The sequence below is a fragment of the Dufourea novaeangliae genome, unplaced genomic scaffold (genome assembly GCF_001272555.1).
Source record: "Dufourea novaeangliae isolate 0120121106 unplaced genomic scaffold, ASM127255v1 scaffold355, whole genome shotgun sequence".
NCBI lineage: Eukaryota > Metazoa > Arthropoda > Insecta > Hymenoptera > Halictidae > Dufourea > Dufourea novaeangliae.
The window spans coordinates 304,801-318,679 of record NW_015374251.1 but is presented as its reverse complement, the minus strand read 5'-3'; the positions used below and the strand labels follow the sequence as shown (position 1 = coordinate 318,679).

Below are 13,879 nucleotides of genomic sequence, written 5' to 3'. Positions count from 1 at the left end.
TTTTAAATTTCCCGCCCGGAGAGTTGAATCCTATTGCGCAGGCGCGGCGCCAACCAATAAGCTACTGGTAATTTGAACGTGCACAGACCTTTTCGGCGATCATTCCTCGCGATGGGGGTGGATTGTTGCTCAGTTATTTTTCGAATAAAACACTTTTGTGCGAGTGTCAGTGATTGAAAATTGTGAAATTCTTTTGTGTATATATTTCTAGTGGAGTGCTGGCATAATGAAATCCTGATCGTGAAACTTCTTCGTTCAATTCTTCCAACATATGTCCGGCTCGGTGAGTACTGAATGTCATCTAATGGAAATTTGAACAGTTCGCGGAATTAATTTAACAGGGCACTGATAGTTTATACAAAAGGAATTTTATTTACAATTTGATAATATACAATAATGGTATCTGTAAACATATGCATACATATTCTTAGAAAATATATTATAATCTCCGCGCGATGTTTAGTTAAAATGAACACTGGCTTGCCACCAACACCAATGATTTCTTGGTGTAACTTGATAGCATGTAGAAAAAATTGACTGAGTCTATACTATAAAACATGTTAGCGTACTGTTCAGAAATTCGTGCCTTTAAGCAGGGCGGGGCGTAATTCATAGTACAATGTCAAAATACGTGACAAAATATAAAGTAAACTTTTTTCTGGTCTGACATTTTTTTAAAAAAATATTCTGCACTCGTGTCTATCCATTTCTGATCACTTTTATCACTGCTAATACGGATAAACATGGACAGCTTTATAGTATTACCTCTTTTCCACAGTGATATTTGCATTTTTTCAGAAGTATCGTAAAAAAAACCTATAAAAATACTTATTTCACATTTTGCATTCACTTTCATATGAAATGAAATTATTTTTACTTTCGGATTGTACGCAATCTATTACACCTACCCTGTATAACACGTTGCTTTCCTTTTATTGCAATTATTAATGTTGCATAATAAAGAACCATTAATGCACTCGATTTGTACAATTCTGTTGTGTAAGTATATTTCTTCGTATACCGTGTATTGTTCATATTAGATATTCCTTAATAGGTCCAACTAAATCACGCTTACGTTTGTTCAACATCTTATAAGTACATGTTTGGTTCATTGAAAGGGAAGGTATTGTTTAAAATTGGCGGATCGAAAATTGCCAGAGTTGTGTATCACGTAAAATGTACAGTAGAAAAATATAAGTACTAATTGGAAGAGTTGTACACCACTAAGTAGCACCGCTCAACAACACCTTCTACGACGACAAGAAGTACCGAGACAGGATCCGTTCGAAAGTACAAAAATATAATATTCGATGAGCGTGCTCGGAACTTACGATAATACTTGATTATAATTTAAATTTAATTGTACACCGACGAGCAACCTCCGCTTCCTCTAGGGGAAAAAGTGACGTAAAGGAAAGACCTCCTACCACTTGGTTCCGGAGTTACTGAAATTTATGCCAAATCGACACTCGGTTTAACATTTATTTCAAACTTGAAATAAATTTATCAATCGATAGGAAGCCCTTACCTTTACATTGCGTTTTCCCCTAAAGGAAGCCGAGTTTACTCGTGAGGGTACGTTCGATGCTTGTTAACCATGTAGAATCAACTTGGTTGTAGAAAAGTCTGACCGACCTAATTCAATTAATCATCGTTCCCCGTGTTTGGCAATGTAAGACTGTTTTGCTATCTTTACTAATTGATCGTACATTGCTCTATCGGTCTCCTTCACCAACGACGTAAAGTGACTGTAGCCATTTTGGAGCAGTATATGTGGATGTTCGTATTCCTGTAATAGAAATCAATACATAATTTTAGTTAACTACTGTGTTTCGACATCTGAAAGTGTACCGCGATTAATACCCAGATAGCACATGACGCCTTGAAGACAGCTGAAAGACGCGTTAGACCTAAAATAGGCGTCCTTAAGGCGTCCATTTTACGGCTATTGTAGGTCTGAGGCGCCTTTAAGCTGTCTTCAAGGCATCGTGTGCTATCTGGGTAGAGAACACAGTAAACGATAGTTGAAGCACGGACGAGATAAACAGTTAATATATTCATCAACCTGGACCCAGATCCTTTGTCTATGATGATACACAATTTCCTTAGTAAATAAAGAATCCTGCTTACCGCCATACGACCTTTATCCATGACTAAAACTTTATCACTGTCCATAATGGTGATCAACCGATGGGCAATGGTAAGTACAGTGCACCTGGCGAATTTTTTCCTTATCGTACGTTGAATCAACGCGTCAGTGTGTGGATCCACATTCGCAGTTGCCTCGTCAAGCATGAGTATCCGATTGTTCCTTAAGATTGCTCTTGCTAAACAGACCAACTGTCTTTGCCCTACGCTGTAGTTACTGCCTCTATCCAACACTCGACTTTCCAATCCAGTGCCAGCCGTGACAACGGCATCTTTCAACTCGACCTATGCGTTTCAAGATATATATATATATACTCATTTATTAAGAAAAAAACAATTACGTCTGAAGAAAACTATTACTCTTATTCCACCAACCTCTTCGAGCGCTTCCCATAGTGCTTTATCCGAGAATTCGTTAAAGGGATCTAAGTTGCGTCTCAGTGTACCAGAGAATAAGACTGGGTCTTGAGGGATTATCGATATATTGCATCGTAGATCTTCCAGGCAAATAGAAGCAGCGTCTACACCATCGATTTCAATCATTCCTTCGACTTTGGCTAGTCTGAATAACGCGGATATCAAAGAGGATTTTCCAGCACCAGTTCTACCCACAATACCTATCTGAAATATTTTACAAACGTATGGATGTTCTGTAAACATTAATAATAATTGAAATGATAGAGAAGTCAACCAACTTTCTCGCCCGCATGAATGACGATATTCAGCCCTTTCAACACTGGAGGTTCTTCTTCGGCGTATCGCATATATACGTTATTAAACTTTATCGTCCCCGATACGGGCCAGTTCTTCGGGGCATTAGCTGGAAGTGCAATAGCTCTCTCGTTCTTTTTCACGAATTTTCCTTTATCGCGAAGATTTGGTTCGGGTGTTATTTGCGTGTATTCGAGCACACGTTCCACAGCCATCATCTGATTAGCTACCTCAGCATTTTGTCGCATACCCCATTGAATCATTCCAGTCATAGCCATCACTTGGGTAATAGCTAAACCCACTTCTCCTCCAGAGAATGCTGAAAAAACATCAGTCGATCACTCGTCAATATCAAACTTGTGAGAGGTATCTCTAGATAGCTGCTTGATTTTCCAGTTGCCTTCAGTTTTGGCTCCGTAGTATGAATCTCTTACCCTGTTCCAATAGAAGGAAACTGAAGGTGACCAATGAAATGAACACAAGGCAAAAGACGTCCAGAGAAAATCCAAAGGCAGTGCTTGCTACTATGTACATGTAGACAGTTGAAGTATGAACGTCCTGCAGTTTGTCAAACTCTTTCTTCAGTATATCCTGCGCGCAATAAGCTCTGATGGTACTCAAACCATTGAGCGTAGCATTCAAATGAGTGAATACAGGTGATCGAGCTGTATAATATATAATTAATTATTATATATTATCATATATTATTAATATATGATTTATATATTTATTAAGAACATAAGAAGCGATGCTACCAATATCAGTGAATACTTACTAACTCCTTCCATTCTCTTGATATTCTTGCTAGTCTTCAGAAAAACTTTTCGTATCCAGTAAAAGACAAAGCCCAGAAATAATATAGGGATCAGGAAAAGTGGATTGACGCTGCAAGATACGACCAACGATCCAACCATCATCATGCATATCTGGCCAGCGTCGAGTATTGCTTTCGGTAGCAGTTCATCTATCGCTCCCATGTCTTTGGAGAATCTGTTGAGGATCCTACCACTGGGATTCGTATCGAAAAATCGCATACCAGTTCGGATCAAGGCGCTGAAGGCCATGTCGTGTAACTTTTGACTGCACAATATGCATACTTTGTAAAATATTAAGGATCTAGTGATTCCAATGGTGAATATGCCGACTATTATAGCCGTGTAAATATACAAATAACTGTACGTCGACGACAAGTCAGAAGTATCGATTGATGTTTCGTTGGTAGCATTCAAGCTGCTCTGAAGTAAATTATAGTGCCGCGACTCTTCTTCGTTTACTCTGAAAATATTTTACCATCACGAAGACCATTTTCAAAGGATAATCATACACGATAGATTATAAAATATACTCACAAAATAGGAATGAAATAATCGTTAAGACTAACGGTGAATTGTGTACAGAGAAAGAGTAAAAGTACTGTTGTCGCAAGACATAAGTTAGCGCCAGTTTGGAAGTACTTTAGGAAGATCGGCCCCTTGACCGTTCCACGGGATGTTCCTTCGAAGCCGTCGTTTAATTTTTCGGGATCCTCGTCCTCATCCTCATCATCTGTACCAGCAGTACTGGCTTCCGGTGTTCGGCTCTATTCGAAAAAAAAGTATTAAATGTTTAACCCCAGATAGCACATTGAATATTTTTCAGTACTAATTATGTTATGTCTGTGAAGTATTGAAACACAACGGTTTACCCTGGTACTCGACGACGAAAACTGTCTTCGCATCACGCTCTTCTCTAACGACGAGTCGTCGTTTCCTTCAGTCTCCGCTGCAAGAAGTTGAGCATAATCGGGTCGTCTGTTCAACAGATCTTGATAAGTCGTGAATACGGTGACCTTTCCTTGCTCGATAAGTATGATCGCGTCGACGGTTTTCACGTATTGCAACTGATGGGTCGCCAAAATCCTGGTCTTCCCTGCCAAGTATCGTTGCATACATTCTTCGAACAAATGTTTACTAACGTGCGTGTCCACCTAAAACGTGTGCACAAATGTAAAATAAGTATATACAGTTAATACTCGTTAATTTGGGACCACAGACGAAATATAGATTGGACTTAATTCGGATTAAATAATCACAGCTGCGGACTTTATCCTTCGACTTGTGATCAAACGTAGTTCTCAGCATCGCCGTTCATAATTACAGAGGGCGTAATGAGAGGATTCTCGGGAGGTCGGTGCTTCAAGGGAAAAAAGGAAACCTCGGTAAGACGTCGGGACTTTCCTATATCCGGTCTGTACAAGAAGTTTACTCACTGCGCTTAGAGGATCGTCCAGTAAATAAATGTCCGCCTGCCTGTACAGGGACCTGGCCAAATTGATCCTAGCCTTCTGTCCACCTGACAAAGAACTACCTCTTTCCCCGACAGTCGTCTGATCGCCCTGGGGAAATTGTTTGAAATCTCGCGTAAGGGAGCACGCTTTAATAACCTTTTGGTAACGATGACGATCATACGACTGGCCGAACAGTATGTTCTGTCTAACGGTGGACCCAAACACCCAAGCCTCTTGTCCCGCATAGCTGACAGTTCCATTGACTTTCACCTGACCCTCTGTAACATCTATTTCTCCAAGAATCGCGGACAGGAAGGAACTCTTGCCAGCCCCGACCATGCCGATCACAGCGTACATCTTTCCTTTTTCTATCTCTAAATTCACACCTTCCAAAGTGTTCTCCGAGTGACCCAGTTCCCATTTAGCTGTCACGTTGTCCATCCTAACTGCGCATATTTCTTCGTTCATTAGGGAGGACCGTTTTTCCTCTGTGGAGGTGAATGGAAGATGTCAGATGTTTGTATTCTATGACGTATTAATACTAAATGTTGCGTACACATTACCTCCCACCAGATTCGCAGTGTTCTTCAACAAGTCGCTAGCGACCACCACTAAACCGTTATGTCGTCTTCTCTCCGACGACTCGTCCAGATTCTCATAGCCGTCCACTTCGTCGTCGATGTACGGTAAATCATGTCTCGACGGTTTATCGGACGTCTGCTTTGTGTCACTGTTGATACTACCGTTAAGACTGGCAGCGAACTTGCTCAAGCTGACTCCTTTCTCCTGAAACTCCTCGTACAACAGGAAATGCTGCAGCCTTCTCACGGCGACCAGACATTCGGCTATTTCAGCGAACCCGCGTACAAACATTCCCGACATTGTGTGCGCCAATATGTTGAAATAGGACGAGAAAACGAACACTTTGTCCGCTGTTAATTCGTTCCCGAACAACAGCATGCTGATCAGAGTGCTATAAAGTGCCATTCTTGTGGTGAACAAATTGAAGGTCATGTAGATGCCCCTGATGTACGAGCTCTTGGTGACCACTTGCAGTTCCAATTTTCTGGCAGTTTCGATAAGAGCACAAAACGGTTTCTCCCAGGCATACATCTTTATCACCTGCACACCTGATATTATCTCGTCCATCAGACGCACCCTTTCGTCGGTTTTCATCGCGGTTTGCATTCGGAACTTGGATGACAGCTTTCCTGTGTAAGCTGAAGCATAGAGGTACCAATATTGTAAAGAACAAATTCTATCAGAACGTTCTTTTTAACGTATAACGCAGTCAGCATTACCGGGAACTCACATTGAATCGGCACAACAATGAACACCGCGGCGATGCCGATCAGGCCAGCGTATCCAGCCTCAGTGTACAAGAAATAGGCGATGATCAGTCCAGATAACGGGGCGGACCACATGTGGTGAATAAAAATCGAGACCAGATCGAATCTGTTCACATCGTTGGCCACCAAATTCACTATTTTACCCGGTGCTGTTTCGCCCAACGCCGTTTTACTGAGACGTAACGCCTGTAACAGCAACAATAGCGAAACAATGGCGTAATCTTTGAGTTATGTAATTGGAGATTAGAGATCTTCGCGGCCTTCGGTGACCAACGTACGTTCGCCTCCACCTTGATAACTAGACTGCGGATTTCTATGGAAAATAACATTATGTAAAGTGATTCATAAAGACAATAGCAAATATAGGAATTTTTTTCCTCTCTTAAATATTTTATTGGATTAAGAATAAAATAGAAACGACGTCGTATTTTCTTTTATTGTATTTCACAAAGCCCTATAGGCTATAAATGCATAAAATCCGCAGTCTATTGATAACACTGTCCAAGAAATTTAAACTTTTTTTCTGATCTGCAATATCCATTGGGAAATATCCAAATAGAGTTTCTAGTCCAGATCACGAATCCGTGAGCAGTATTTCTCAATCTCTTTCAGTTTTTGACAAACATGAGCTTTTGTAAAAACAGCCGATTGCTTCTGGATTCGTGATCTGGACGAGGAACTGAGGATCTCCCAATGGATATTGCAGATTAAAAATCGTGTTGCACAGTGTAATTGGCCACGCACAGTCTTTTATTACCTTCCTGTAAACAACGGAACAGGCCGCAACACGGATTTTCGCACCGACATGGAACGCTCCGAAGATCGATTGGTTCAAGAAAATCACATTCATCGCGGTCGCCAGGCAAATCCCACCGGCGTACAGAAGTGCTGTTTCGTATGTCTCGGTTGTGTTCTTCCGGAAGTAGCGCAGCAGCCCTCCGAGTAACATCGGGGTCCCTAATCTAAAGATCAAATACAGATAACAAGGTGTTAGATACAAAAAGAAAAAAAAAAACGTTGTACTAATAATATATGTTAGTTCATGCTTATGAATCACTTATCGACCAACCATCTATTTAGCATAATTTGTTCGTAAGATACATGTGTTTTGTCGCTTCTGCATTTTTTGGTATTTCATATTCATGTTTCATGGTATTATATTCATCTTCTCCTCTAACTCTAAAAATGTCTACTAATAGCTGGTGCATGATCATAATGTTAACAAGATTAAATAGTATTTATAAGTATAGTCAGTCTTTACCCACATAATTCTAACAATATGGAATGTCGAATGACGAGAAGAAAAGACCGTACCGTAGTAAAAATTCGTTCAGTATCTGCATCAGCGCGAGCCAACTGTACTCCCATAGAAAGGTACGAAAAATGGCCCTCAGGAAGCTTGGTCGTCGCTTGGATTTCTTCGAGTTCTCGAGCTCGATTGTCCATCGTCTGAAAAACGAAAAATTTCCATGAAACTTGGTGCTTTCCTCCCCCAATCGTTTCCATCGGTTTCGTGGATCGATCTGAATATTTGTATGGTTTGCTTTAATACCAACTTTTCTAATCTGTCTCCCAGCACGTGCGATCTATCGGTCTTCAACGGATCGTACAAGTCGTCCGTTTGCAATACCTTCTTGTAGCCTGCCTTGAACAATCCTATTGTCCACCTGTGTCGCAACATATTAAGAGTGACTTTAGTATACATATCGAGCAAACGAATTGGTTGTTTAACACGTTCGCGACCGGATGTACCCTCACGAGCAACACTCTGCTTCCGCTAGGGGAAAAAGTGGCGTTGGAGAAAGGCCTTTTAAAATTTCGTGTCGGGAATTATTGAAATTTATGCCAAATTAACATTCGGTTTAATGTTCATTTCAGTACTTTAAATAAATTTACTAAGTCTCATGCCACTTAGTAAATGTATTTCAAGGACTGAAATAAACGTTAAACCGAATGTTAATTTGGCATAAATTTCAATAATTCCCGATACCAAATATTAGGAGGCCAATCTCCAACGCCACTTTCTACAGCCACGATAAAAATACAAATTTTGCACAGATCATCGATGCCAAATGCACCCAATACTTACCACCAAAATAGGACCGACAGTAAATTCGCTTTTTCTCGCGGGTTCGGATTCGATTTCACGTTGCTCGAGTCCATCTTCCTCTGTGCCCTGCATTAACTCGCTTTTTTTTTTCGAGCGATTACTGAAACTAATGGGACACTTGGCCGGATCACTCGACGATGGACGGGAAACTGTCAAAGTGTCGATCTCGAAAAATCGTGCTCGCAATATCAAGCAAGATAATTGGAATCGTAAACGATTTCACAAAGCTTGTTACACGATTGTCATCGTTGAAGTAGCTTATCTTCACGAGGGCCCTCTTGAGTCAAGCCTAATAATCGTTGGTTAATTGTCCTGCCACTCGAGAATTTACACTCGACTGTTAGATAAGGCAGCAATCTCGACGTCAAGTATATCGCAGGATTTTTGAGACGATTAAATCCGTTCGCCGGCGATCCAACGATTCCCAATATGTTTCCGGATACGCAGAAGAATCGATCCTTCTTCTTCTTCTCCTCTACGAATAAGACTCCTATCGATCGAGCGCCTGTATTTAAGCAAACAGATTCTGTATCATATTTCGAAATGTATTGTACAATCGGGCTTCTCATCTTTATCTACTACTTGCTTTGTCATTGCTCAAATAATGCCTGGATGGTCGTAAAGCTTCTACACTGCTGTATTACACGCGGTATCTTTCGCCCGGTAAGTTAAATATCAATACGATCGGGACGTTTCGGGGCCGGTTAAACTCAATTTCGTTTAATATTTTCGACGTGAAATTTCATATGGTTCGACCGAGCATTTGAGGTGTTACGAACGAATGATATAACGAGACGTGTATTATTAAATACATATAAAATAGTCAGCTAATGGTAAAAAAAGTGCTTCGTTATAGACGAGGTCGTTAACATATATTCATTACTATTAAACGTAAGTGTTACTATGTATACCGTTGTATACTAATAGTTCTTATTATTAGCTTGGTGCATATGAAATGTCGAATTTTTTTTTTAAATAACAAAAACACTATTTCGTTTAGAAAAAGAATTTTATTTATCGAATTAAGATCCATCAGCTTCGACACACTTCTCCCAACGGATTTTTAAAGCATTAATGCCATTTTTTTTTTTAAACGTGTGGTTTCAATACTCAACAATTGGCCCTACAGAAAGAAACATCCAGTTGGCCCTTCGTAGTATACTGACGTGGGCCCTACGTTGGGTATGATTGTTGGACCAGTTGCAAAAAAGGGTGACAATTCTAACTGTTGACCAGCCAATAATGCATCAAAGGCCCATAAAAGTGCCAACATTAATTGCTACTAGGGTAGTTATCAATATCTTTCGAGGATGAAACTGTTCAAGAGATTATGTGAAAAACAAACGAATAACAAACCTCCACAAATAAATAAAATCCGACATTTTATGTGCACCAATCTAATACCATTAACCCAACAATAATGATCTGAAACGTATCGAAAAATTATCGATAGAAATTTAAAAAAAAAAATCTACCAAGTCGTTGATTTTCATGTAGCAGACGAATTCAATATAAAATGTGTACCCACCATGTTTTGTAATGATAACTGTTGCATCGTGCGAGATAAATAAACCACGAAGGTCGAACAAGCTTTATTACATTCATAGCTAAATGTCGATCAAATCGTGATGCAATGCGTGTGGAAGACGTTGAGCGAAATTTTAAGAAGCCACGCGTTGGATAACTATTCGCAATTGCGCGTGTGTTCAGAATTCATCGGGAAACATCTTCTCTTGTTCAAACACATTGTTCGACGCTCCGTCAAAGAGATAAAGGGGGTGTCTGTGTTGCACGTTGATACGGAGCTTAGGCAGAAAGTTGACGGCGTTGTTAGAAAATATTCTAACAACGCCGCGAGCTTTCCGTGAATGACAATAACGATAACAGAGTGTATTGAAGATCGTCGTCGATGTCTTTCTTTCGCGTACATACATTTTCGTAGCCTTGGAAAGACGTCCCGTTGTAAATATCACAGAGGGATTAATTTCAATGTCGATCAGCGAGTAGAATTTAAATATCATTGTGATTATAGTAAATTTTGTTGATATAGAGTAAATATTAACGTTACATAGAGGGTGTCCCAACTATCTCTGTCACCCTTAATTATTCGAAATGAATTGTATATTAATTACATTTTTGGGACACCCTGTATATGACTATTATACTCGTATGCATTATAACGTTCGTGCTATAACGACTGTTGTCACAAGCTTAAGTATGCACGAGCTTATATGAAGAACGAAATTTCTATTGTATAATGATGTTTCTCGAATAAACAAAGCATTGTTATGAACGTGCCTTTAATCTTCGATGAAATAATTGGATTGTAGCAAATTTTGCGAAACTGATTACACGTTTGATATTCGCATGTAAGTAGTGACTGTCGTCGTCTGTGCAGTCAAATAATTGTCGTTTTATTTTTAATTTATCACGTATCAGTCGTGTGCACAGTGTACAGTCGATGACGAAGATGAAACAGTGCCAGTAATCTTCGTCACGTTCCATGATTCAGCACTAATGCCGTATCCAACTGTACACGTTCGTTCTAGTCATCATAAAAAAGTAGAGGCAAACGGAAAAGCTTCGGCAGTTGAAACCGCTGTGAAACGCGGCGAACCCCAAGACGTTAATTTCTTATCGCCGTAAATAACTGCCACGATACGTACACGAAGAGTCTTGCGTTGCAGACCAATATTTGTTATTTGGTCGTCGTGCATGGAAATTGCAAAATCGGTGGAACTATCATAGTTAGAATTGCTCGTAACAGAGACCTCAGTAAACTTTCTACAAACGCACACACTATGTAATTACGTTACATATTAAGCATTATGTAATCTTACGTGTCAGTCCGAAACACGAATCCTACAACATGAAGTCTGTTTCATCGTGTGTCGGTAACAAGGTAAATGTCCGGACGAGGAAAATGTCCTGGTTACCGCAGGAGAATAATTTCTAAACTCTAAAAAAACGATATTTTCAAGCCAATGATTAAAACATAATGTTATCATGATTCAATATCATCTTGTGACATGTACCGTTTCTTATCAGTTTCGCAAAATTTTGGAGATCTCAGCCGTCAGCTTAAGATTCAATTACGACACCGAGAACTGTCTTCCTTCTCAAGTTCATATTCAATTAATTGCAATGCTTCGGCCGGTAAGGTTCGACAAGTTAGACAGATGTGTGCACTGTCTGTTGCAAAACAAATTGTACGACGAAGGTAAATGAACCATCGTCATTTCCATGCCTTCGTGAAGCCTCGACGAATTTATGGTATTACCGGTGTTGTATTACAACGCGCCCAGTTTCAACACGAGTACTTGTTTGATATTTACGCAGAAATGTGTAACAAATTGATCGTTTCAATTCGCCGGTTGTTATATGAAGCAATTTTTACTGTCTGTACTACAAAAATAGCTTGAATCGAATCAGCTGAATGTACGCGGTCGCACAAGGAAAGACACGACGAAGGTTCTTCGAAAACAATTGAAACGCGTTATGCAACAAGAAGTTAACCTGAAACATACGGCGATCACGACGAAACGGTAACAGAAACGAAGATAGCAACGTGGGTACGATAATCTGCCGTTGTCTACCGTGCATTTCAGCCGGCGATTCTAAAAATATGTTCTTCCGAGGGTTAATTATTCGATTATTAATCGTGAGCACTATTCAAGTTTATTCTAGTTGTGTAACGTCAAGCGTTTAATGGGTACCCATCAAAGATGCCACGCGAAATTGTTATTAAGACCAGATGCCGTGGACGGGTCAATTGTCAACGACACGTGATTCGTAACGGTTCAGCGTGATACGTACCACACATCTTCTCGAGTCTAACGCGTACGATAATTAGTGTCGATAAACTGTACATAATTAGAGCGTTTTGAAATAATGATATTTAAAACATTAAACTGATGTTTCTATCTATGATCTAGGTACATAGTTTCACGTATTTGAATCTTTAACCCCGACTTATTCAATAAGACCCATATAAGACCGTCCGTTTAGTCATTTGTTTTCCATTATCAAGCAAGAGATTAGAAGTTCCGTTCCATGATTAATAATACGAATTTGTTAATGTTCTCCGCAGGAATTTAACTAGAAATAAGTCCAACAATTAACACGAAAAACAATGTCACAAAAATCATGTAGGTAGTTAACAATTTAACGCGTTATAGATTGCTAATTTGTACATCTCTCAGGCAATCGTGTTTGACAGTAACATGAACTTCGACCCGTAATGTACACACAAATAAAGTCTGAAGAAGCATTATTTGTGTGAACAGTAATCGTTTACAACACGATCTACTGATAGACGTTCTTCGTTTATTACTTTCTTGTACTATTTTATCAACAGTATATCCGAGTTGGAAACATTTTTTGGAGCATAAGTTAAAGGTCTGTTCCAAACCTAGCTGGGGCAAACAGTTCACTCGAATCCATTCAAAATTAATCGGTTTATACTCACTGTTCTGTCAGTATATGTGTATAAGGATCGTGATTCTGCTTTACGAGAAGATCATACGTATATATGTCACATGCTGAAACGAAGAAAATTTACTTTCTCGGCGCGGAACACGCGTGAACGAATTTAAACGACGAAAACAAGCTCGACGCAGACCTGCGTCGCGACTGGTCGCTACTGACTACAGATCTCACTTTTCCTCTGCTTGGCTCTTCACACTGTCAGGCACCAATACATATACCATTACATTCGGATATTGTACTGATCACACCCAAACTCCCTCATTTATATTCATTTCGTTACTATTATCGTATACAAATGTCCTATACATTCAACTCATTTCCAGCAATTGCACTTTTTCAGAATTTGGTTATTTTATTCGCTGAAACAAAGCCCGTTTGATCCCTACAATGATACATTTTTGGGTCTGCCAATTGTGACTCATTTGGCAGACCCAAAATTGTTGGCAGGGTCATTCGTATTAAATTTATGTAGCTTTGTTTTAAGTATATTTTTTTTTATTAAAAAGTTTTTGTACAACAGGATATACTGTGGGATTGTTTATTAGTTTATATGAATCTTTTATTATGACAATATGAAAAATTTACAAAGGCAGTTATGACTCCCGTGATAAAAAAATCGCGACGGGAACGTGTAAAAGCTATACCTAACCTAATCTAACTTCGTATAAATTTTGTAAAACTACAATAGCAAAACGTAGTCACAGAGGATTTGTCTTTAATCTTCAAAACAACGTTACGTATGAAAACAGTTTACTTCATCTTCAAAACAATGTCGTATACTAATTACAAAAATAATACTATTACTAC

At 39.4% G+C, this 13,879-nt stretch overlaps 1 protein-coding gene across 1 annotated transcript; it reads right to left on the bottom strand.

Annotated features, from left to right (window-relative positions):
* Window positions 1-1,591: 1,591 nt before the first annotated feature.
* On the bottom strand, window positions 1,592-13,209 carry LOC107192531 (probable multidrug resistance-associated protein lethal(2)03659). Its single transcript, XM_015581810.1, has 16 exons — window positions 13,053-13,209; window positions 8,564-9,089; window positions 8,031-8,141; window positions 7,789-7,923; window positions 7,232-7,436; window positions 6,438-6,660; window positions 5,689-6,345; window positions 5,108-5,613; window positions 4,544-4,825; window positions 4,209-4,438; window positions 3,635-4,134; window positions 3,294-3,524; window positions 2,844-3,178; window positions 2,524-2,769; window positions 2,131-2,433; window positions 1,592-1,789 (listed from the first exon to the last, which is right to left on the bottom strand). The coding sequence occupies exons 2-16, from the start codon at window positions 8,635-8,637 to the stop codon at window positions 1,649-1,651; spliced, it is 4,179 nt and encodes a 1,392-aa protein (XP_015437296.1). The 5' UTR covers window positions 8,638-9,089; window positions 13,053-13,209; the 3' UTR covers window positions 1,592-1,648.
* Window positions 13,210-13,879: the final 670 nt, after the last annotated feature.